The sequence below is a fragment of the Aquarana catesbeiana genome, linkage group LG08 (genome assembly GCF_042186555.1).
Source record: "Aquarana catesbeiana isolate 2022-GZ linkage group LG08, ASM4218655v1, whole genome shotgun sequence".
In the NCBI taxonomy this organism is placed as follows: domain Eukaryota; kingdom Metazoa; phylum Chordata; class Amphibia; order Anura; family Ranidae; genus Aquarana; species Aquarana catesbeiana.
Window position 1 is genome coordinate 82,308,540 of NC_133331.1, and position 26,942 is coordinate 82,335,481.

Here is a 26,942-nt window from a genome sequence, read left to right on the forward strand (position 1 = left end):
GTCATGCAAGCTGCATCTTTGCAGCGCTGTATTAACCGATCCTGAAGCGCCCCTTCCCATTGAAAACAATGGGGCAGCGCTGCTAAACCGCCGGCATAGCGCCGCCGGAGCGGGGCAATGTGGGCAGTCTTAATCCTTTTTTGGCCGCTAGCGGGGGTTAAAACCGCCCCACTAGCGGCTGAATAGCACCGCTAAAATGACGGTAAAGCGGCGCTAAATATAGCGCCGCTTTACCGCCCACGCCCACAACGCCCCAGTCTGAAAGTAGCCTTAATATGACAATTTTGTGAAAAAAAAATCTTAATTTTGCAAAGAATTGTGAGGAAAAATTAAGTGAAAAAACTCGCCAAGTCTACTTTCCAAAAAGGGGTCATTTGGGGTATTTGTACTTTTCTGGCTTGTTAGTGTCTCAAGAAATAAGATAGGTCATTACATCAGGTGTGATCAATTTTCAGTGATTGGCACCATAGCTTGTAGACTCTATAACCTTCACACAGACCAAATAATATACAGTATTAGTCCACTGATTTGGAATATTTTTTTACCAAAGATATGTAGCAGTATACATTTTGGTCAAAATTTATGAGGAAAAATTACTAATTTGCAAAATTTTAACACAGAAACTAAGAAAAATGCATTTTTTACAAAATTTTTCTTTTTTTATTTATAGCGCAAAAAATAAAAAACCCAGAGTTGAATAAATACCACCAAAAGAAAGCTCTGTTTGTGTGAAAAAAAGGACAAAAATGTCATATGGGTACAGTGTTGCATGACTGAGTAATTGTCATTCAAAGTGTGACAGCACCGAAAGCTGAAAAATGAACTGTTTAGGAAGGGGGTTTAAGTGCCCAGTGGGCAAGTGGTTAATATTATACAGGATTTATATAGCGCCAACAGTTTGTGCAGTGCTTTACAATGTAGAGGGGGACAGTACAATTACAATACAGTGCAATACAGAAGGGCCGGGAGTGCCTTGCTCATGGAGCTTACAATCTAAAGGAAGGGGGAGATGGTAAAAAAGGTAATAGTTGCAGGGGATGATCTGATGGAGGTGGCTCGGTACGGTTCTTAGGTGGAGGTGGGATAGGCTTCCCTGATTAAATTAGTTTTCAGCGATCGCCTAAAGTCGGACAGGGTAGGGGCTAACCGGACATACTGGAGCAGGGAGTTCCAAAGGATTTAATCAAATCCGAAATAAAAAAAAAAAATCGGACGAAATTCAAATTCAAATCATTTTCCAATACTTTTCTAATTCAAATAGTTTTCAAATTTGAATTTGAAAAGTTTTCGAATCCAAAAAGTTTTCCAATTTCCAAAGAGAATAAAATAGAATAGAAAATAAAGGAATAGAACAGAAAAAAATCATAGCATAGAAAAGAATATAATATAATAGAGTAAAACAGAACAAAACAGAATAGAAAATAAAAGAACAGAATAGACTAGAATATACTAGAAACAAATAGAATAGAATAGCATAGAATATAACCATTTTCTGAAATTCGAATTTCAAATAGAATAAATTTGAATTTGTATACATAAGAAAAGAATAGAATAGAAAATATTAGAATAGAATAGACTATAATAGAATAGAAAAGAATATAATTAAAAAAACAATAGAATAGAATAGAAAGAATATAACCATTTCCCAAAATTCAAATAGAATCAATTAGAATTTGAATCGAATAGAACAGACTAGATTAGAATAGAATAGAAAATAACAGAATAGTATAGAAAACAACATAATAGAATAGAAAGAATATAACCATCTTCCAAATTTCGAAAAAAGAAAAGAAATTAGAAAAGAATAGAATAAACAAATAGTAAAAGAATATTATTAAAAAATTATAGAATAGAATAGAAAGAATATAACCATTTCCCAAAGTTCAAATAGAATCAATTTGAATTTGAATAGAATAGATTAGAATAGGAAGATGGTTATTTTCATTCTATTCTATTCTATTCTGTTGTTTTGTGTTATTTTCTATTCTAGTCTACTCTATTTTTTTCTATTCTACTCAAATTCAAATTCATTCTATTTGAATTTTGGAAAATAGTTATATTATTTCTATTTTATGCTATTGTTTTTTTTATTCAATTTTTTTCTATTCTATTTTGAATTTCAGAAGATGGTTATAATCTTTCTATTTAAATATATTCTTTTTTTTCTATTCTATTCCTTTCTATTCTATTCCATTCTATTCTGTGCTTTTATTTTCTATCCTAGTTTGTTCTATTTTACTCTATTATATTCTGTTCTTTTATTTTCTGTTATATTCTTTTCTATTCTATTTTTTCTATTCTATTTCTTTATTTTCTATTTTATTTTTATTCTCTTTGGAAATTGGAAAACAATTCAAATTCGAAAACTATTCAAAATTGATTCGAAAACTTTTCAAATCGATCTGAACTGCACATGTTCACAATCTACAGCTATACTTACTGCATGTATGGACACATTTAAAGCAGAAATACTTAGAAAACACTTTCTTTTCTGTTTGGTATAAAATGAAACAGGATACAGTTCCACAGCAGTTGTCACAGTTCGGTGAAACTCCAGTGTAGGTTTTTTCTTACACATGACTGAGTTCGGCTTTTCTAGTCTTTTGTGTGACTGGTTGAAATGACTTCTCTATATATTTCTAGAGGGCGCAGAGCACATATAAGCTGTATCTCATTAGATTCTCATTAGATTCTCAATAGATATATATAGAGGATTTATCTGATGACACCAGAGGCTCAGCTAAAAAGCTAGCAGCAACTGTTTAAGGGCTAGTTTACACTTGCTTCAAAACAAGGCTTTGGACAGGCTTTGTTAAAGCTCTCTGAATGCCAGTCAAAGCCCTTGTCACTAAATAAAATGGTTAGCTTACAGTCCTGTTTAACCACTTGCCGACGCTGCACGCCGATATACGTCGGCACAATGGCAGCGGTGGGCAAATGGGCAGGGTTAGCGGGCGTGCGCGCGCCGTGTACAGCGTGACCGTGCCCGCAGGACCGGCGAGCTCGATGTCTGCCAGTCTCCTGGCGTTCATGTCATGGAGCCGCAGACAGGGAAGTGCCTATGTAAACAAGGCACTTCCCCATTCTGCCTTGTGTCATGACAGAGAGCACTGCTCTCTGTCATGTGACTTGTAGCCCATCCCCCCACAGTTAGAATCAATCCCTAGGACACACTTTACCCCTTCATCGCCCCCTAGTGGTTAACCCCTTCCCTGCTAGTGTCAGTTACACAGTAATCAGTGCATTTTTATAGCTCTGATCGCTGTATAAATGACAATGGTCCCAAAAATGTGTCAAAAGTGTCCGATGTGTCCGCCATAATGTCGCAGTCATGATAAAAATTGCAGATCGACACCATTACTAATAAAAAAAAATAATAATAAAAATGCCATAAAACTATCCCCTATTTTGTAGACGCTATAACTTTTGCACAAACCAATCAATATAGGCTTATTGCGATTTTCTTTTTTTTTTTTACCAAAAATTTGTAGAATACATATCGGTCTAAACTGAGGAAAAAAATAAGTTTTTTTATATATTTTTGGGGGATATTTATTATAGCAAAAAGTAAAAATTCTTGAGTTTTTTTCAAAATTGTCGCTCTTTTTTTGTTTATAGAACAAAAAATAAAAACCGCAGAGGTGATCAAATACCACCAAAAGAAAGCTCTATTTGTGGGGAAAAAAGGATGTCCATTTTGTTTGGGTGCAACGTCGCACGACCGCGCAATTGTCAGTTAAATCGACGCAGTGCTGTATCGCAAAAAGTGCTCTGGTCAGGAAGGGCGTAAAATCTTCCGGGGCTGAAGCGGTTAAACTTAACAAGCTTTCTGGAGTTGAATCAAGGATCATATATATTACATCAACAGTCATCAACTGCTGACACCTCTATAGGACAACATGTAAATCAAATGCATGCTGGTGACAGCAGTGTAGTAAAATTTGCAGCATTAGAACACATTACAATGAACTCTTGAGGTGGTAATCATGATAAAAAGGTTCTACAAAGGGAAATGAGATGGATTCACACTCTGGCTGCTAACACTGCCCCTGGCCCCAATGATGCTTTTAGCTACAAGCCTTTTCTTTAAAAATACTCATATCTGTTCATTTTGCTGTCTGTATTGATCTGTTACAGGGTGTAACGGTACCGTCTTCTGGTCTGGCCACAGTGGCCCCGTGAGGGGTTTTTCTCTCTCTCTCTTTTTTTTTTTTATATATATTTGTTTATTTTTACATTTATCTGTATGTCTATCTTGTCGTGAGCTTGCTGGTTGCTTGTTGGCGGGAGTTTCCTGATTTCGGGGATCCATGATGTTGATGCAGTTTTGGTTTTGCGCACGTGCCGCCTGTGTAGCGTTTATGCGATATGTCATTACACTATTTGTCGCATATGCCTTATTATGGAGGGCTTGTTCTTGTCCATCCACTTATCTGGGGGTAGAGTTTTGGTGTTGGCCGTGTCATTATACTGCTCTATGTATCTCTCCACTTCCTGTGTACATCTATCTAATCACTGGCTGTGTTTGCGGTCGTGTGCCCACGCTCATTTCCTGTTGATATTTGGTGAACCATTTGAGAAGAGTTTTATTTGGCCACATGACCATGCTCACATGCCTATGATCACACATTTGATGGTATATGTCATGTGATCAGATATCACTCTATGGTCGCATGGCCCTGCTGACTTCCTGTTGATATCTGTTCAACCATTTGAAAGGTGGGTTTGTGGTCACATGACTACACCCACATGAATACGATCACATGGCAATGTTATACGCCATGTGACCGGATATCTCTCTGCTTTCTTTATGCGCTTAAAGATTGGGATGCAGGTGGTCACATGACTTTGAGCATGTGACCCATAATCATGTGGAGCTATTCTATATGTCACATGACTGGGCATTTTTGACGCAATTTTCAGGCTGCCACACCCCTCTACTTCCTCTCCCTCTTTATAAGTTGGTATGCACATGGGTCTGGGCCACACACAGCAAAAAGGTAAGCCATATCTTTGCTCAACCATTCTAGCAACCACTATGCGATTTTATGACCTAAAGTGGATATTTATTCCATTCAGTTGTTTCTATTACAGGGGCACACTTTTCCCCTATGTATGCTGCAATACCATCTGAGCAAAGGTTTCCCCCTCTGTGATAAGCGCAGTTCTTACACATTCAGGTGGGTCCATGCGTTTTTTTGGTTTATTTTATATACCATATACCTAATAGTTTGCTATGCCCCCTCTTTTAGATATTCCATTCGCCTCTATACTTAAGGTGTCTGTTTACTTACCCATTTAATAACTTGGTCTGGTATCCATTTGTGCTATTGGTAAGTACCATTCATATATACTCTCTGGATATCTTCTTCTTTTGTAATTTTTCTCTATTAGGAAGGGTTAATATCTGATTATTGACTTGGTTTATTTTTAGATATTGTATTGAACATGCTTATAGTGGGAATTTGTGACCACTTACCGCTGTGTGTGATTTATACTCAAATACCTATACATGACTACTATATACCAGGCGAGACCTAAGTCTAATATGAATTGGTCTTTGAATTGGGAGACTTTTATAACAGCACTTTAATCTATAATGCATATGTATGTTAATTTTTTTTATTTAGTGGTATTTACTATACAGTAGACCACATGATAGATGTGTATCCCACCACTCTAGACACACATATGCAAGTTCGTTTTTTCAGTTGTTTGTCAGTTTGGTCAAGTTCTCCCACACCTTGAGCCATGAGTTTACCAGGCAAGCATACACGTTGTTTTGTTTATGTTTATATGTAATTAGTCTCTGTGTATATGTACTCCTCCTGGAAAAATGTTGTAACAATCATAATTCATACTTGTATAGATTGATACTACATTGAATACTTACACATGTACTCTCTTGTGTTTAAATATACCAGCACCTACCCAGTATCTGCCCTAAGGAAGCTAATATTTTAGTGAAATGCGTCGACGAGCAAGTTTTTGAAGGCATTACTGGATCAGAAATTTCTCTTTTTTTTTTGACTTGGTCAATCCTTGAATATATATTTTGGATGTTGGCATGGTGAGGGTCTTCCCTAACCCTGTTTACACCTGCATTTGGTGCTTCAATGAGGCTTTGATGAGGCTTCGATGGGGCTTCAGTGAGGCTATGGTGGGGCTTCGTGGGGCTTCAATCGAGCTTTGCATAGACTTCTGTGGAGGCTTTGAAGATGCTTTGAAGCACCACTGAAGCTACATGGGGTATAATTATTGAAGCAAAGCCGAAGCAAAGCAAAAGCAAGGTGTAAACAGGACTGTAAGCCAAGCATTTTATTTAGTGACAGGAGCTTTGACTAGCGTTCAGAGAGCTTTAACAAAGCGTGTCTGAAGCCTTGTTGAAGCCGAAGCAAGTGTAAATGAGCCCTAAATGAGCTTTGCCTGCCAAAAAGGAAACCATGGTGTTTTCCTTTTTCAGAGGATGTTTGACAGGAGATGAGGAAGTGTTATGCCCTGTACACACGGTCGGACATTGATCGGACATTCCGACAACAAAATCCATGGATTTTTTCCGACGGATGTTGGCTCAAACTTGTCTTGCATACACACGGTCACACAAAGTTGTCAGAAAATCCGATCGTTCTGAACGCGATGACGTAAAACACGTACGTTGGGACTATAAACGGGGCAATAGCCAATAGCTTTCGTCTCTTAATTTATTCTGAGCATGCGTGGCACTTTGTGCGTCGGATTTGTATACACACGATAGGAATTTCCAACAACGGATTTTGTTGTCGGAAAATTTTATAGCCTGTTCTCAAACGTTGTGTGTCGAAAATTCCTATGGAAAATGTGTGATGGAGCCTACATACGGTCGGAATTTCCGACAACAAGGTCCTGTCACACATTTTCCATCGGAAAATCCGACCGTGTGTACGGGGCATTAATGTTGCCTCCTCAACACCTGTTTCAGCCTGTAAAAACTGATACCACCCACAAAGAATTTTTATTGAAATTTCCAAACAAATAACAGAAATATTAAAGGCAGCTGGTTCCGATATATAACAGTCAGGTATAGCAGGAAAACATTTACATACAAATCTCAATCATAGTAAAGGACACTAGTCATACAAATAATCAAATGAATCATACATAAACAGTATAGTAAAATCCGTGTTTACCCCTTTGAGTTCTAGCTGTAAGCAGGTGCTAGCTAATATAATGACAACATTATAATAGACAGTTCAAGAAAATGGAAAAAGAAAGAACTGAGAAACCTTGATGTTACTCCTGGAATAATACTGAATTATGGTTTAAGAACTGCAGATCGTGTTTTTGAGTGAGTTAGAAGCTCTAGGATGACTAATCCACATTTGCCATAGTGTCTCAAACTTGGTTGTGTTGTAATTTTTATATGCTAACATTAACTCATATTGAGCATGTGTATTCAACCGTATAACAACATCAGATAAATTTGGCGCATTGTTGGATTTCCATAGTTTTGTTATAGTCAACCTTGCTGCTATTAATATGTTTGCTGCTACTGTTCTATGCTCTGAAGTGTAAAGATCCCGCTTTTTTCCTAAAGGGCCATTGCAGGAGTAAGGGGAAGTAAATTACCAGTGAGGTTAGCAATATATGTTGAAACTGATTTCCAAAGCCAGTTTGTTCATTGCATCACCGGCAAGTTGGGGAGAGTGATGGGTAGATTTTGGAAATTTTAAATGGTGTAAGGTACAATCTGTTTAATATCTTTTGGGCATTATGCCAATGTGCAATGCAGGATGTTGCCTTAGTACTCAGAATGATGGCCTTGTTCCATTGTTCCCAAGAAATAGATAGGGAAAGATCCTTTTCCCATTTCAGCACTTTATTGGTTTTAACAGATTTAAAGAATTCTGAGAGAAGCTTATAAAATAAGGATATTCCTTTCTAGTGTATTTGTTCATTAGGTACCTCCAGATTATTGATGTGATATTCATGCTCGATTCCGGGTCAAATTCCTTCAATCATTCAAAATGTCTGTTTTTTTTTTTTTTTTTTAGCATCAACTCATTGTAGGCTAGAGGTAAGTTGACATAGTAGTTAAACCCCTGTGAATCCAATTATTCACTGAGATACAAGCTCTACAGTAGTCCAGCACTCTTAAGGGCACATGAAAATTAATTAGTTCACCTAGTTCCTTTGATTTAGACAATATGTGTTTCAAAGCTATCAATGTGGATTTGATAGTGATGAGTTTTGGTATTACAACTTTAGGAAGCAAAGCATACACTATAACCAATGCACACGTCATTGCCCTTGGTGACTTCTTTTTCAATATTTACCCAAAGTTTTGCGTCTGAATCAGAAAACCAAAATTTAATTTGATCAAGTGACGCGTAGTAATAATGTTGAATATCTGGGAGACCCATTCCACCATTCTTAGTAGCTGTAAGAATTGAGAAGTCTACTAAGATAGGGAGTAATTTTAAACAGTGTACTAGCTAATATTTTAGCATAAATTTTAATGTTGCAGCTTAATAGTGATATTGGCCTATAACTGGCCAGAGAAGTAGGAGCTTTCCCAGGTTTTCGGTATGGTAATTATAGTAGCTTCCAACATTTCCTTTGGAAAATTATTACTACTGAAGACTGTAAAATTGTATAATTTAGTCAGGTAGGGTACTAAAGTAGTGGCAAATGTTTTATAATATTCACCAGAGAAGCCGTCGACACCTGGTGCCTTGTTAATTGGAATGTCTGTAATGGCCTTAAATAATTCCTGTTCTGTAATCGGCTTATTTAGATTATCATGGGTGGCAGCATCAATCTTTGGGAAACTGATATTATTTAGAAATTTTGTTATGTCCTCCAATGAAGGTTGGGGGGTATTCTTATCCTCCTTTAAATTATAGAGGAGTCCATAATATTCTAAGAAGGTGTCCACTATATCTTGTAGGGTGAAATGTGCAGCGCTTATGTGATCATATAAACCATGACAAATAATATTAGTACAGAAAACTTGAATAATAAATGATGTGCTCAAAAATACTCCAAGCAGTCCTCTATTATGACATGTGATGTCTATAAACAGAGTAACTGGACGTGTGATGTCCAAAAAAGAAAAAAGTCAGTGACAAGCTTCAGTCATGTGTGATGATAATCCTCAACCACATGTGGATATAATATAGTGACAGTCTTTAACTTCAAATAAGTATGATGTAATAACAGTTAATAGTGGGTCCACCACCAAAGACACCAGAAGCTGCTTACCAGAGGGATTGAACTCAAATAGGTGTACACCTAGTGAGTCAATCAAGCTTTGTGGTATAATATACCAAGGGGATCAGATGCTCTATCCAGATATGACCTCCAGATGGACCTCCGAACAAGTGTAAGGTATGGATGGACTCAGTAGATATAGGCAGTCAGCCCCATAATTAAAAGAAAGAGGAAGGCATATAGTGTAACTCCATATGGAAATTTTAATACATAAAAAGCAAAGAAAATACACTCACGTGTTAAGCAGTAAAATCAAGCGCTTGTATAAAAGAAGACAGTGGTCTCAGCATATCCTTCCGACGCGTTTCGACTTAGAAGTCATCATCTGGGGTGCTGGACCACTGTACTGGCTGAGTATTTATAGGTACTGGTTACCCCCATAACAAGTGGCAGCTCCATCTAATTGAAAGTGCAAATTATGGAGATTACTTCCTGGTTCCTCCAAAATGGCGCCCGGGCTTGCATTCCAAGCCTCGTTTTCATGTGTAGAGGAGGATTACTTCTTGGTTCTGCCAAAATGGCGCCCGGACAAGAGTTCCAAGCCTCATTTTAACATGTGAAAGAGGATGTGACATCATGTGGAACAGTGACTGGTTTAAACAGCCAAAAACATGGCACCGCTATTTTCGGGGACATATAGGGGCAGATGTGGCTTAAAACGGCACAATGTCCGCTGTATATAACCTACAACATGGCGCAGTTTGTCATAAGGACATGTATATTAATACAATAAGTTACAAGGTATCACCCTCAAAAACAATATAATACATCCACACATTGCTCTAGCCTGAACATGGGCAGTGGCGTAGCAGCCAGCACTCCCACCCAGCAGCAAAAGGGCCGCCGGTTCAAATCCCGAGATTCCATGTGGGGGGTAGAAAAAAATAAATAAAATAATGTAATATATATAAAAAATATATATGATACTAAGGTGTGACAAATGATGGCACCCCTCAGAAAGGAAACGTTATTGGTTGGATCAAGCTGATATTTGTGATAGGGACCAAACCAGTATATATTCAAATATACAATCTAAAATACATGTTATAAGAATTTAATAAAAATACCTTCATAAAAACATTTAAAAATACTTATAAAAAAAAAAAAAAAAAAAAAAAAAACCTCTCATAAAAGACATTCTAATAGGTACCAACTGGACCCTAAAGTACCGGAAATAGAGAAAAGGCATCATGCTTGGTTGATAAAAGCATTGATGTCCCATTCTATGTTCAACCCAAAAGGGGAGTAGGTCTGCAATTGGTGGATCCAATAAGTCTCCAAACGAGAGACTCCCCTTGTCTTAGCTCCTCCCCTCCAAGGAGGTGTATATTTATCTATGACAAGAAATTGAGAACCAGTAGGATCTCGTCTGTGATGCTCTCTATAATGTCGAGGCACATTATGTTTGATGTCACCACTTTTTATTTTAGCGATATGCTCGCTGACTCTAACAGAAAAAGCTCGAATTGTACGGCCCACATACTGCTTCCCACAGGGGCAGGTAATCAGATAAACGACATGTGTGGTAGCACAAGTGCAGAATGTTTTAATGGGATATGTACAATTTGTAGTGTTCGATTTAAACTCGAGGCTTTTACGTCTACCACAGGAATTGTATTGACATACAGTGCATTTTTTGCAGGGAAAATAACCCACTAAGTTGTGAAAAAAAGAAGGTCGTATGGGGGGATTTATGATATTAGGTGCAATTTTTCCCTGCAAAGAAGGCACACCTCTAAAGATGACCTTAGGTTGTTCTGGGAGTATTTCCTTTAAAACACGGTCATTCCTAAGTATATCCCAATGTCTGTAAATGATGTTTTTGATTTCTCTGTGTTGGACTGAAAAAGTGGTGAGCATAGAGCATTTAAAGGAGCTTTCTTGTTCACGAGGAGATTTTGGTGTCAGCAAAGATTTTCTATCAATTGCAGCCACTCTATTTATTTCTGAGGTTAACGATGTTGGGTCGTACCCCTTTTCTATAAATCTGTCCCTCAGTGTTGATGCTTGAGTGAAATAGTTGTTTACATCTGTGCAATTCCTGCGTAATCTCAGGAACTGACTACGAGGCACAGACTGTAACCAGGATTGGTGGTGACAGCTGTCAACTGGTATAAAGCTATTGCGGTCAGTATTTTTGAAATAAGTTTTAAACTTAAATTGGCGTGAGACCATCTCGATTTCGAGATCCAAAAAGTGAATTTTAAATGAGCTAAATTCATATGTCAACGAAATCCCCCGATCGTTGTCATTTAAAAACACAAAGAACTCCCTGAGGGATTCGGGGGTGCCATCCCATAGGAGGAGGATGTCGTCTATATATCTGGCCCACAGTACCAATGAGGGCCTGTGTTCAGAATAGACGACATCCTCCTCCCATTTTGCCATAAAAAGGTTGGCAAGGCTAGGGGCAAATTTGGCCCCCATAGCCACACCCTTCTGTTGCAAGAAAAACTTTTGGTCAAACCAGAAGTAGTTGTGTTTGGTAGCAAATTGTAATAGCTCAATAATATATTCACTTTGTTTATTGGTAATGGAATGGTCTCGGTTCAGAAAATGTGTGACCGCTTCTATACCTCTGGTATGGGGGATACAGGTGTACAATGATGCCACGTCTGCAGTGGCCATCAGCAGGTCCCCCCCAATCTCCACACTTTCAAGTAGCCTAATGGCATCAGTCGTATCCTTAAGATACGATGGAGTGCCTTTGACCAATGGTTGAAGGTAGAAATCAATATATTTACCGATACGTGATGTTACAGAGTCGATTCCACTTATGATTGGTCAACCCGGAGGGTGAACAGGATCCTTGTGGATCTTGGGCAGATGGTACATGATTGGGATTCTAGGTGCAGTAGGTACTAGGTAAGCCCTTTCTTTTTTATTTAGAATCTGCTCATTAAAACCTTTTAAAACTAGTTGGTCCAGCTCTTTTTTATATTGGGCAGTAGGGTTTCTGGTAAGTTCCCTATATGTGTCCTGGTCGCTTAATATCCTATACATTTCTTGAATGTAGTCCAGTCTGTCCTGCACGACTATGCCTCCGCCCTTATCGGCAGGACGGACTACAATGTCTTTCCTCTCGCACAGTGATTTGAACCCGAGCATTGGAAAGGACTGGTTATATGTCTTTTTGGGAGGAAGCTTGGCTAAATCTTGCAAAACTAGGTCCCTAAAAATGTTAAGAAGGTGTCCACTATATCTTGTAAGCAACCCTTCCAGTGTTATGATGGACCATTGTATGGATTTTACCTTTGGTTTGTCGTTTTCGAAACTGGGAGGCTAGCAACTTCCCTGCTCTGTTGCCTTGTGAATAAAAGTTAAGTTTTAGTTTCTTAAGCTATCCATTGTGGTTAGTTACTAGAGTAGCTCTTAATTAGTTTCTACAGTTATTAAGTTGGTGTGGGTCACTTTATATGATCATTTTCTATGAGCCCCTTCATTTTGGTGTAAATCGCACTGCACCAGCACAGAAGTTGCATGCACCTTTTTTTTTTTTTTGACACACTGGAATCATGCGATCCAATTCAGCCAATCGCACTGTGTTTTGGGACCTGCTTTTGGGGTGTTGTTAACCTAGCTGTGACACCCGCAGTGGTTCGCATGAATTGTAATGCAGTGCAGGAAATGCACAGGAATCACTGCAAATCCTGCACTGCATCAGTGTGAAACAAAAATTAATGTTGATCTGGAGAGATGTCGAGGCCTGGTTAAGGAACCAGGAATCAACACAACTGCCTGCAGATATCACAAATTGTCTGCAATTTCAGCACTGTTATCCTAGGCACTTTTGATCTAGAATAGGTTCTCTTTAATTGCTGGCATAGTATGAAACAATTGGGTAGTGTCAGGCTACATTCACTTAGTACACACTGACTTACCTGTTGATGGGTTGAGGAAACATCTCTGAATATGATGGCAAGTTTTGCAGCATTGAAAAAGCTGGTGGATCCCTTGAAGAACTTGGCATGGTGTCATATACTGAGGAAGATGTGTTCCTTTTCTTAATTTCAGGTTGATTTCAGTCAGACACAATCAGCACACCCTACAGATTGGATCTTCATTGTACTTTGCACAAATGAATTGGGATTATCCAATACTCATGACCAGGGGCGGCTTCAGACATTTTTTTTTTGGGGGTGCTATATGGTGCTGAAAGTATATGTGGGGTTTTCTTATGGGCATGGCCAAAGGTGGGTGTGGCCAAAAAGTTGGTGTTTTTTCATGGTCTATCCCATTGTATAGACAAAATAGGGCCTTGGGGCACACTAAAGAGATTGTTGGAGTAAAATAAGCTCAAATAGGACCAGCAATACTGCCCTCCAGCAAGTATCAGGGTCGGTAATAACCCCAGCAAGTGTAAATGCCAGAACAGCATAATAATTACCCCCCCCGCATAGAACAAAAATAAACACCCAGCCTGGCACAATGATCAGCCCCAAGCACAGAAAAATAATTAACCCCCAACATCGCACAATATTGAACCATCAGTATAGCAATATAATATACACCTAGCACTGTACAACAATTAACCTCCAAAAATGTACAATAATTAACCCCTTAGAATGGCACAACATTTAAATCCCAGCATGGCACAGCAATAAACCTCCAGGTTTGTGCATTATTAACCCCCAGAACTACACAATAATTACCCCGAACATGAACTATTTAATTAACCTCCAGGAATATAGCAGTCAATGTGCCCCATTCAGTATGTAGTGGGGCAGTGAGCATTGTGTTGTAGTATGGAAAATTTACTGATGGAACACACTTTTTTACTGGCATCCTGAAATATGACAGAAACTCCTATTATAAACCCCCTGTCAGTCGGTGGTCGGCCCACACTTACCCCATCAAGCGGGCATCGCTCCTCTCGATGGGCAAGGGCTTGTTGTGCGTCTCCTTATGGCGCCCGTGTGTCTCCTTCCTCCCTCCTCCTCCTAGGTGGCCAATAGGATCGCCTATTCTTTCAGCCAATCGGGACCCACTTACTGATTGGCGGGGAGGAGAATCAGTGTGACAATAGCGAAATATTCATTCGCTATTGTCACACAACTGGGTGTGCTCAGGGAGCAGTACTATGTGCCCCGAGCCCACCCCTTTTTTAAGCCTATTAGAGCATCTGGCTCTAATCACATGATTCACAAAAACCCCATTGGAATCCATGCGTCTGGCACCTCGCATGTAGATAAGGGGACCAGACGAATGGATGGGGGGGGTCAGCACCCATCCGTCCCTAATAGATGGGCCACCACTGGTAGGAATGACAAGATTTTGGCTAACAGTGGGAGGGGATTAAAAACGGTTCAATAAACAGAATCTGTGCCTAGTTGCTTGATACACTGCACACATCATAATCCTTGTACCCACAAAATATTCTTAATTACTGTACCACACAGTACCCAACTCACAGCCTCACAGACACAAATAAACCTCAGGACAAAGAATCATTGAAAAATTTAACATTTCCATTGCATATGCTTTCATGCACACAAAAATGACTGACTGACCAAGCTGACCTTTAGGAAGAACTTCATTAAAACCAGCAACTTTTGGGACAAAGAACACCTTGATCGGGACTATGTAATGTACAACATGTACAGAGTGCATTACCTGAGCACCCCCATCCCCCACTTCACCTGCCTCCCAGGCACCAGCACTCCTCTAGAGCGCCCATGCTCCCACCATGTGCATATACCGCTCAGTGTTCTGCATGCCCAGTCACCAGGCTTTGTGTGGAAGCACAGATATACATACATAGAGGACACAGAGTGCCAGACAGGAACATGGTGCCACCTGAGAAAACACACACACACACATACACTATGTACAGTATATACACACAGAAGGCAATGCAGTGTATGGCAGTAATCAGTGCCATGCTTACACTCACCCTCTCTCTTGCTCCTAGACTCACCCTCTCTGTTCATATCCGGCGCCAGCTCCCTTCGCACAGCCACTGCTCACCTCCCATTGGCTGCCATTGGCTGCCTGGCTTCCATTGCACAGTAACCCTCTCACTGCTGGACAGGCGGAGGGCAGAGTACTCAATAATTAATGGAATTGTGCAGAGCGGGGAGGGGAGTGTACATGGCTGAACCCACACCAGAGCACAAGTCTGAGTCCTGTGTCTCAGCCCAGCCGGATTTGGAAACTGTTGCAAAGATGGGGATGCTAGCAATATTGTTGGGGGTGCTATAGCTATCTTGGGTAATACCTAAATCTGAAGATGTGAAGATCTATAGATTTGGCATTATTGTACAATGCACATTTGGAAGGTACATGGAAGCAATCTGCAGATTGGTGCTAAAATGGCTCAATCCACAGTTATATACAGCAGATATAAAGCAGAAATACTTAGAAAACACTTTCTTTTCTGTTTTGTATAAAATGAAGCAGGTTTGGATCCCACATTGGGTCATCACAGCTCGGTGAAACTCCAGTGTAGGTATTTTCTTCCACCTTACACTTCACTGAACACTGCTCTTCAACGAAGCCTTTTGTGTCACTGATAGAAGAGACTTCTATATATATTTCTACAGGGTGCAGAGCACATAAAATCTGTAGCAACACAGGATTCTCAATAGATGCATATAGAGAACTAATTTGCTGACACCAGAGGCTTAACTAAAAAGCTAGCAGCAAATGATAGGGTTAGTTTACATGAGTTTTACTCTCTGAAGGGCAATCCATGGTGAATTACTTTTCAGAGAACATCTGGCAGGAGGTGAGGGGGTGTTATGTTGCCTCCCCAGCACCTATTTACTTTGTAAAAACTGACACCATCAGCATGTGTACACCCCTGGCCAGTGCCTTTGTAGCTTAAGCTTAAGGAGGGGTGGCAGTAAAAACATGGCTCAGCTGCGCCGGTGAAGGGGAAGATCTTCCTACCTGGAACCTGTAAATACCCCTCTGTAGAGTTGAGTGAACAGTTCGGACCAAGCAAAAGTTCGGCCTGAACATCCTCTGTTCGCCCAGTCGGCGAACACCTGAAATTGCAGGGCGCTCGGCGGGATCTTCACCCACTGAGCGCCACACAATGCACTGCACGCCACACAGTGCATTCTAGGGCCCTTATTGGCTGAACCAATGCACCTGACTGCTGGTCAGGTGCAAGGCTTTCTCCAATCTGGGCACAGAGCACTGCCAGAGCCCTAATTGGACAAAGTCTTGATGACTTTGCTCAATCATGGCCCAATGCTCATAGTTCTACCTCACACCATAAAAGGTTCCTTAGCACCGTGTGCTGTTGGAGATAGATGGAGCAGGGTTCAGTGATAGCTAGTTAATTTTATTGTGACCGTGTATACACATTTTTTTTTTTTGGCTGCTGAGCCTTGTGTCCTTTGGTTTTGGTATGGATTTTAAGGGGAACTCCATAATGAAGAAAAAAACGCCAAAATTTGTTTTTTAAAAATGATGTGGGGTCCACCCCTGGGCAATGGCTGTGGGGGTCTGCGGGCAGGGGACAACAAGGGAGCCCCTACATCCCGGCCCCCCCTATGTTAATGAGTAGGGGTACACACACACACACAGTTTTTTACACTTCCATTATTAAAAATAAAAAAGCAATGTCCCCTGATGTAGATCCATCATCAGTCACGATGCCTGCCGCACCTGAAAAAAGAAAATGCTCTGCCCTCGAAGAAGGCTCTCTGCCGTCTGCCTGCTTCGCCGTGTGACAGTTGTTAAATAGGGCAGAGCTAGAAATTTACAAATTGCACAGTGAACCATAAAATTATTGTACAAAAAAGGCAACACTGTACTCACTATTATAGTGATGATACTGTTATATACAGTTATAGTGATGACATTTTCCATTCTGGGATTTGGATATGTAATATGTCATGCAGGGGCCAATCCATCAGATAAATAAACTGACTTTTCTGTACTAATAGTAATATTAGTTTTAATCCATAGGAATATGAATCCTGTAATGAGGGAATTAGAGCCTTGAGGACTAAGAACTGTGTCTGGACTACTTACTTGGATACTCTTCAGTGTGTTTTCTTTTAATCCACTCCGCCTCGTTATAAAAGGGCTGTTTCTGCTCCTCGGTCAGTTTGCTTCATTCCTCTCCAAGCAGTGCACTTATGTGTGTAAATGTGGTGTTAGGATTGGCTCTAGTCAGAGCTGGACGGTAAATTCGGGACCAGATCATGTATGGATTAATTGAGCGTTTCACACGTCCTTTCTTGTGCTTGGAGAAAGCCACATCAGATAGCAGTCCTAGAATAAAGAAGAACTGAGTTATACCTGGTTCAGTCACAATTTACAGACTGTGTAATAGAGGTATTAATACATAAAGTGTATAACTCTTTAAAACAAAAATATATATTTTGCATTTTATGAGTTATTGAGTCCTTTCTCTGGCCTTGTTTCTTTTATTTTCACCTTTTGATGCACTTTCGCTCCTAAGGGTGACAACACTCCTTCTACTGTTTATATGGAGGGAGCAGCATTGCTGTGACACACAGAATACATTTTTTTTTTTTTTTAAATGTATTTATTATACACACAATGCTGTTTATACATTATTTCTAAGCAGTCTTATAATATTTAAACATAAATCAGTATCAGTGCAATGTTACTAAAGCACAAATTAGTAAATGTTGTAAAAAGAGCAGCAATAGTTAGATATCTTCTAAATAGGAAACTAAAAAAACTGTGGGCATATTGCACTTTGCTGACAGGATGGAGTCTCTACACTTAGTATACCCAATGATCCATTGTTTATTGGATCCACTAAGCAGTTCTGACTTTATGGGGTTGATTTACAAAAGGCAAACAGGCCGTTCACTTTGCGAGGGAATCTTCCCTTTGCTTAGCAAATGTGGTGAAAATTCACTTGGGTAAAGAATACCCAATCATCAAGACAAAAACTGTATTTTTCCTTGCGCGTGTTTAAATGGTAGAAGTCAGCACAACTTTACCTCCTTCAGTAATCTAAGTAAAAGTTTCCCTACCGAGTAAAAATTACCTTGCACGGTAAACAGCCTATTTGTCATCAGCAAACCAACCCCTATCACTGTGTAAATATCTTCAAAACAATAAAACCTGGCCTCAGAAACTCAAAGAAAACTTTTCAGTGGAGTTGTTCAATTAGCTCATCAGCACACATTCCTTCTATAAAAGCTTTATTTTCAATCAAACAGAGAAAACAAATTATACCTCCATTGGCCATAGATTGCCAACGCATTGAAAGTGAGACAGCAGTGTTGTGTGCCTCATTTAGAAACCACCTAAAACCAACACTCTTTCATATTAAAATTGAAAAAATGACTAATAGTGATGCCATTTAAAGTGGAACTACAGCCAGAAATGTTACTTATCTCTTTGCACTGAGAAAATGTCATCGCCAATGTCACATTTTTATTGCTGTTTGTGTTCAGGTTGTGAAGATTTCCCCTCATATTCTGTCCCTATGAAGGTTTAAGTAAAGGAGGGGGAATCTCATCATTGGTGACACAGACCTCAATAAAAACTAGAGGAAATTACAATCTATAAAATAAATCTGACTAGAGTCCTACTTTAATGATTAAGCAACAGAAGACATACATTCCAGTTATTTTTCTTAAAGGGCAATTCTACCAATAATAGACAAATCCATTTTGGCAGGAGTGTGATAAAGTTTAAGGCACTTCAAGGACTTTGAAGTGTCTTGATTTCAGATCTCCTCATGCTCCTATGAAAGATTGCTTTTAGCTTCAGGAGTTAACTGGGTCACATGGGCCAGCTGGATGCATAAGATATTCCAATAAAGAATCCACTAGGGCAGGTATCACTAAATGGCAGACCGTGGGCCAGATGTGGACAGAGTCACTGTCCCATCCAAAACCGGTTCGTCGTCGCCGCTGCTGTCATCACAGCACGGCAGCCGTGGGACAATGCTAGACAGAAATCGGGAGACAAAGCAGCCCCGGCTGGAGGGCAGGGACTGCCGGAGCTCCCAAGCGTCCCAGCAGGTGACCGGCCGCCAGGATGAAGGGCGGTCCCAGCAACCCATCACCCGCTGGGACACCTGAAAAGTTAACCCCGACAGCTCCCGCCCTCCACCCAAAGCTGCGGTCCCCCCCACTGTCCAGAGCTGCCTTGCCTCCTGCTCTCCACTCTGTGTACCCGAGAAAGGTAGAAGAGTGATGGTGCAGAGTTGAGGGGTCTACAATGTGAATGGGGGGACAAATTTATTGGTCTGTAATGTGAATGGAGGGCAGAGCTATAGGGGCTGCACTGTGATTAGAGGGGCAGAGCTGTGGGGGTCTGCAATGTGAATGGGGGGAGCAGAGCTGTGGGGGCCTGTAATCTGAATGGGGGGAGCAGAGCTGAGGGGGGTTGCAATGTAAATGTGAGAAGCAGAGCTGAGGGGAGCCACAATATGAATGGGGGTTGCAATATTAATGGGGGACAGAGCTTAGGGGGCTGCAATGAATGAGGGGCAGAGCTGAGGGGGACTGCAATGTGAATGGGGGGGCAGAGCTGAGGGGGGCTGCAATATTAATGGGGGACAGAGTTTAGGCGGGTTGCAATGTGAATGGCGGGCAGAGCTTAGGGGGTGAAATGTGAATGGGGGCAGAGCTGAGGGGGGCAAAATGGGGGCTGTGGGGGTGGAGGCAGGGGACACTACTGGGCGGGGGACGGTGTGAGGGAGGTCAGGGGACACTACTGTGGGTGGGTGTGATGTGACAGGGGGGCAGAGGACACCACTGTCAAGGGAAAACTGTGATGTAAAAGGGGGCCCGAGGAAAACGAGATTGTGATTTTAGAGGAGGGGGCTGTGACGTGAATAATATAAGTCATCGCATAAAAAGATGATTCATTCAGACCTTGGCTGGAAGAAAATTGTATGGCTCGGACCGCCGTTAATTTTTTATTTAATACCCCTACACTAGGGCGTAGGTGACAACAATAGGGAAATAAGTGCATAATCTAAAACTCAGAACTAATAAAACTGAGGATCTTCACTAGAGCTATGATATCATTAATATCAGTAATAATGCTCTGTAATAAACGTAAGTAGTTAACACCAGAGCTGTTTAGTTTTCTAAGTATCAGATTTGGAAAAAAAATAAAGAAAACACCTAGCGATACGTATGCATCAAGAGATAAGGCCACCTCTTGCCATCTGAACAGTTTATACCCTTCTAACGATGCGGTCACAGAAGTTGTGAAATGTGGGTAGTAGGATTGATCATCTGCAGTCTTGGGATGAAGGTAGCAATCTTCTTTGTACTCTGTGCTCCAGGATATGCAAGTTTCAGAGATGTTTAAATCGGACGATCAGGGAGACCTTTAGAGGCATTTTACTTCATCTTGATGTTGATTAACTCACTCTTTGTTTAGTGTGAACAGAGATGATCATACTTCATAGTGTTTCCAAATGTAGTAGTCAAGGTTCAAGTAATAGTCTGACCAGTTTCTGAATTTCTTCCCTCTGCTGGTAGATATAGATTTGTTTATCCCACAGCATATTAACTAACACTGCATCACTAACTTCATCCAGCATCACATCTGTTTGCAGCTGTGGGCTTAATCTGAAATAATGAGCATCTATCATTTCACACCACGCTCGGGCTCTATTCACAGCTGGACCATCTGAATCTGTACAACAATCCACCACCATCTTGCCTAGTTCTCTTGCTCCGACCACAGTCTTCATTACCTCCCATGGGTTAGACGGTCTGAACACATCAACAGTGCCAACCTGAATTTGGGGGGCTTTCCAGTTCCCAATGAAACCACCACACTTAATTTCTTAACCTGTTCACTTTGACCCTGACGCTTCTTGCACGTGTTGTAGTCATGGATCTTTGCCATGGCATCTAGGGTGGGATTATTTGAAAGCAGCCCACCATCCAGGAAACGACCCATAGGGCGGAAATATGTGGGAGCGGCACCACTGGAACGAGCTGCGCGCCACACCAGTTGCTCTTCTGGCTTTGTCACAGAATGGAAAGAGGCAACACTCTTGAATGTTGGATCTCGGCCAGTTTCAGGTGGAACATAGTTTCGGAACAGATGCAACTCAGCTGGATGTCTGTCTGACATTATACTAGTTACCATGACCCAACTTGCAAAGTCCAGAACTGCTATTGCAGTTAAACAGTCCTTAGTTTCTGTTGTAGGTGCATTCCCCTAGCAAGAGGCTTCCAGGCAGGACACTGCTATTCACTGTTGCTGCACACCAAAAAACACCATCCACCATCCACATTCTCATCTACACTCCTCCACCCACAGAATACATTAGGATAAAAAACCTTCTGCCTTTAGAACCACTTTAAGAATTTGTATAGACCCATGACCCATATGTATCCTACCCCTAGGTTCACATCTATGCGGTACTGTGTGCTGCATTTACACAAGCAAAGCAGCCCATTCATTTGAATGGGCTGCTTTGCCTGTGTTTACTGTATGAAAAATGTCCCTGCACCTTTTTCAAAATGCAGCACCACGTGTTTTCAAATGTGGAGAATGCACCATATTTTTCAGTTGGTATGGGGCGCCATTAAGAGTTGGTGGCACCCCCACGCATTTTCTTACAGCAGCACATATTGTGTGCTTCTGCCTGCGGGTGCAGGAATGCATGCATTTACACACACTCCCGCACCCGCAAAAATGGGAACCTAGCCCAAAAGTTGACCAACAGCATGTCTCAGCATTCATTTTGTCTTTTACCTTTCGTGTAGTGTGAAACATTTATTACTCCCTGTGACATTATTACTGGGCTTGAAAAATTGTGGGAAGGAGGCATCAGTAGGATGCACTATGTGAGATTCTATTGACATAGCCACAACCCCCGAAAACACCTCCTAAGATTCCTTTCCCTACTCACAATGTGTGGGTAGGCTCTTAGGAGTCAAGGCAGTAGAATTGTTTTGCAGGGAAAGAAATCAAATATGCACGTTGACAGGGACAGAGATTCATGGGGATAGGTGGAATTCTGTAGTCCAGTAGGCAGGGCTGACACTGCTGGTTGAGATTTCCGTGCAGCAGAGGCAATGTTGTCAACAGCAGAATGTTAGAAGCTCAATGGATTTCTTGTAGGATCACCAAGTATTTTGCTTTACTTGCAGAATATTTAAAACACTCGATAATGTACATGTATTGCAGAAATGTAATGCATATTTTTTTTATTATTTTGCCAAGACATACATTCGGCCCATATGACAGAATTACATATTGCACATCCATAGTTTGAAATATATAGCCATATATTCAGTATATCCTAATATCCTACATACACACACACATATATATATATATATATATATATATATATATATATATATACTTCACTATAGCATTAGTAATATCTACACTGTCCACTGATTTGTCAGTGCCAAGCTCTAAGAAGTAATTAAATCTCTCACCCTGTTGTAGATAAATATCTAGCAGTGACAGCCTAGAAAGCATGCATTATTAAACATGGCTAAAATCATTCTTCCTGTTTTAGCATTATTTTATTACATTTAAGTTGGAGATACTTTCTTCATTATGCCAAGAAAGCTTGATGTGTGCATCAGTGTTTATGTAGAAGTACAATCACATCTTCGTATTTATTTTATATTATATAATTTCTGCAATTGATTTATCTGTGTAAATGTTACTGTTGCTTTTCTGACGGAATGTTACTTTTTTTATATTTGTGATGTGATCCAGTGTTCCGACAGGATGGGATAATGGGCAGAGTATAGATGGGATAACTTTGAATGCTAAAGTTGGGGAGAGAAGAAGAGGTTTACAGAATGATATGTATTTCTGGCATCCATTATGTTGCCTTCTTGGCCCCATGCTCTAAAGCAGGGGTAGGCAACCTGGGGCCCTCCAGCTGTTGCAGAACTACAAGTCCCATCATGCCTCTTGGAGTAATTGTACCAGCCAGCCTTGCAATGCCTCATGGGAAATGTAGTTCCACAACAGCTGGAGGGCCTCAGGTTGCCTATCCCTGCTTTAAAGGCTTGAATTTTTTCTTTATTTGTTGTGGTAAAGACTAGAAAAATAAATGCCCTTTTTTGTCAGGTAGTTGTGAAAACTTCAGTTTTCAAAATCAGCTGCTTTTCCTGTGTTTAGACTGTCTTTAGGTATTTTGCTAAAAAAAAGCCTGTTGATTACAAAGCTCAATAAGTTAAGTTTCACAAACAGAACTGAATACTGGCTGCTTGTTCAGAAGTCTCTATATGGGGCCTTATTGAGAGAGATTCTGAAAGGAAACAGCTTCTGCTGTTTTTCCTGTTGAGAAAAGCCAAAATACTCTGACATCAGTGTCATAGGCATATCCTGTGTTATGCCCCGTACACACGGTTGGACATTGATCAGACATTCCGACAACAAAATCCATGGATTTTTTCCGACGGATGTTGGCTCAAACTTGTCTTGTATACACACGGTCACACAAAGTTGTCAGAAAATCCGATCGTTCTGAACGCGGTGACATAAAACATGTACGTCGGGACTATAAACGGGGCAGTGGCCAATAGCTTTCCTCTCAATTTATTCTGAGCATGCGTGGCACTTTGTGCGTCGAATTTGTGTACACACGATAGGAATTTCCGACAGCGGATTTTGTTGTCGGAAAATTTTATAGCAAGCTCTCAAACTTTGTGTGTCAGAAATTCCTATGGAAAATGTGTGATGGAGCCTACACACGGTCGGAATTTCCGACAACAAGGTCCTATCACACATTTTCCATCGGAAAATCCTATCGTGTGCAGGGCCGGATTTCCCACAAGGCCACCGAGGCCAGGCCTCGGGGCGGCAGTGGTACAGGGGCGGCGCCGCTCCTGCAACAAATTCTCGGCCGCCCCCCACACTAACATAGCAGCATGTGATGCAGCGCACCCGGGCGCCAGAGAGGTGGGGGCGCTGAAGCACTAGAGTGCTCCTCTCCCTCCTCTTCCTCCTCTCTGTGTGTGTCCAGACTGAGGCGGTGTCCTCCGCAGGTCACCGCCGCTGCTGGTTTTACGATGCTCAAGCCTGTCCCCCCTCCCTCCTCCTGTCAGAGAAGGAGAGCAGCCGAAGGAGATCGGAGCGGCTGGTCTCTGTGCGGGGGAGGAGGGGGGCGCGTGTTCTCCTGTGTCCTCCTGTGTCCTCCTGTGTCTCTCACTCCCGCCCAAGCCTGTCTCCATCTGTACACTAATGGAGGGGGGGGTTGTCCTGGGGGGTCTGTACTAGTGAAGGGGGGGTTTGTCCTGGGATGTCTGCACTAATGGAGGGGGGGTTGTCCTGGGGGTCTGTACTAGTGAAGGGGGGGTTTGTCCTGGGATGTCTGCACTAATGGAGGGGGGGTTGTCCTGGGGGGTCTGTACTAGTGAAGGGGGGGTTTGTCCTGGGATGTCTGCACTAATGGAGGGGGGGGGTTGTCCTGGGGGGTCTGTACTAGTGAAGGGGGGGTTTGTCCTGGGATGTCTGTAGTAATGAAGGGGGGGGTTGTCCGGGGGGGTTTGTACTAATGAAGGGGGGGGGGTTGTCCTGGGGGTCTGTACTAATGGAGGGGGGTTTGTCCTGGGGGGGTCTGTACTAATAAAGGGAGGGATGGTTTGTCCTGGGGGGTCTGTGCTAATGGAGGGGGTTGACCTGAGGGGGGGTTTGTACTAATGGAGAGGGGGTTGTCCTGGGGGGGTTGTACTAATGGAGAGGGGGTTGTCCTGGGGGGGTTGTACTAATGGAGGGGGAGTTGTCCGGGGGGGTTTGTACTAATAGAGGGGCGTTTGTCCTGGGGGGTCCGTACTAATGGAGGGGGGTTTGTTCTGGGGGGGTCTGTACTAATGAAGGGAGGGGGGTTTGTCCTGGGGGGATCTGTACTAATGAAGGGAGGGGGGTTTGTCCTGGGGGGATCTGTACTAATGAAGGGAGGGGGGTTTGTCCTGGGGGGATCTGTACTAATGAAGGGAGGGGGGGTTGTCCTGGTGGGGGTCTGTACTAATTGATGGGGGTTTGTCTTGGGGGTGGGTCTGTACTAATGGAGGGGGGTGGTTTGTCCTGGGGGGGTCTACACCCAGGAAAGTACACCCAGGACTCCAGAGGGAGAGGACACTGCTGAGGGAAAACCATTAGAGAGAGAGAACCCGGCTGCCCTGTGCCACCAGAGGGAAAGCCACACAGCCTGGTGCCATCCCTGGCGGAGAAAGGAATGGAGTCATTGCAGGAATACAGATCTGGGTGCTACCCAGCGGAATCGCCACGGGCAATTCAGAGTGAGCTGACTCCTGATCAGAGGAACCATTGCTGTATCGCTGGGTCAGGTGAGAGGGCTGATCGGCCATTATCTACTAATGTCCATAGGAACTGCAGTCTCTGACCGTCTCCTGTATCATGTCTGCAGTCTCTGACTGTCTCCTGTATCATGTCTGCAGTCTCTGACCGTCTCCTGTACTATGATTGCAGTCTCTGACCATCTCTTGTATCATGTCTGCAGTCTTTGACCGTATTATGTCTGGGGGCTCTTTCTGGTGGTGTGTGTGTGTGGGGGGGGGTGGCATTGAAGGGCCCGGCCTTGGGGCGGCAAAGGGAGTAAATCCGGGCCTGATCGTGTGTATAGGGCATAATGCTTACCTGAATTACAAATAATTTTTTTACAAATAATAGAAAAAAATAGGAAACAGTTTGAACCCTTTTAACTGTTTTAAAGTGAAACCCTTTTTTCATAAACATTTTTTTTTCACATTGGGATTGTTACAGATCAGCAGCAAATCTGTTCTGCTACTTGTAGATTTGCTATTATTTGGTTTCTCTTACCTTGTTTTTGCACTTGAAGGTATAGGTGTTGTTAGATCCCACTCGCTGATTGATATAGCAGCTACACAGCCAATCCTCCCTGCATCAGGGAGAGCTTGACAGGTTAGGTGACTGGGTCTTCCATTTGTACAGTGTTCTGCTTGCTTTGGGGTAGAGGAGCACTTTGTACTTTTTATTGCATACCCATGGCATTTATAATTATGTAGTTTGTTTTGTAATAAATATTGGTATGGCCACGGTAAGGGCAAGGCGCTAATGATGATTGGTGGCTGTGAAAAAGTAGCTCAATTCCTTATTAATAACGAGTGTATATATATATATATATATATATATATATATATATATATATATATATATATATATATAGTCCAACTTAGGTAGGCTTGTCCATTATTTGAGTATAAATTTGTCTCTTCTTCCTGGGAAAAGTATTTAACCTCCCTGGCGGTACGATTATTTCGGATTTTAGGTGCTGAAAGCGGTACAATTATTTTGCATGGAAATTTGGCGTTTTATATTGTAGGCCTGTAATTCTTAACAATAACACACTTAAATCTGTCCAAACAAGAGTCTAGTAGATATCCCGGGTATGATAAAGTCTGAAACACAAAAACATAAATTATAATATAATAAATAAAAATAAATAATTAAAAAAAAAAAAAAATAGTAATAAAATGAATTTCCCCACGATTCACTATCGCTCAATTCTGCAAGTGTTCTAATTTACTATCGCTATTTTCTAGCTGGTCTAAAGCCACTTTTGACGTAAAGGGACACTTTTTGGTTGCTATGGACAATCTCCAGTTTCCAGGCAGAAAGAACAGTATATATCACATAAAACTGCATGCAGGGCATGGGCCAAAGCACTGGGGACAAAAGGGATGTGAAATCATTTCATACAGTACTGTAATCTGTAAGATTACAGTACTGTATGTGTTATGATTTTTACTTTTTTTTTAATT

The 26,942-nt window shown here is 41.4% G+C and overlaps 2 protein-coding genes across 2 annotated transcripts in view; one reads left to right on the forward strand and one right to left on the reverse strand.

Annotated features, from left to right (window-relative positions):
* DNTT (DNA nucleotidylexotransferase) overlaps positions 1-26,942 on the forward strand; it is a 670,580-nt gene that overhangs the window by 260,817 nt on the left and 382,821 nt on the right. The gene's annotated exons all lie outside the window — the stretch shown is intronic.
* On the reverse strand, positions 19,805-21,459 carry LOC141105893 (85/88 kDa calcium-independent phospholipase A2-like). Its single transcript, XM_073596074.1, is given in 2 exon segments — positions 19,805-20,964; positions 20,967-21,459. Coding segments are annotated over 2 exon segments (672 nt in total). The 5' UTR covers positions 21,310-21,459; the 3' UTR covers positions 19,805-20,635.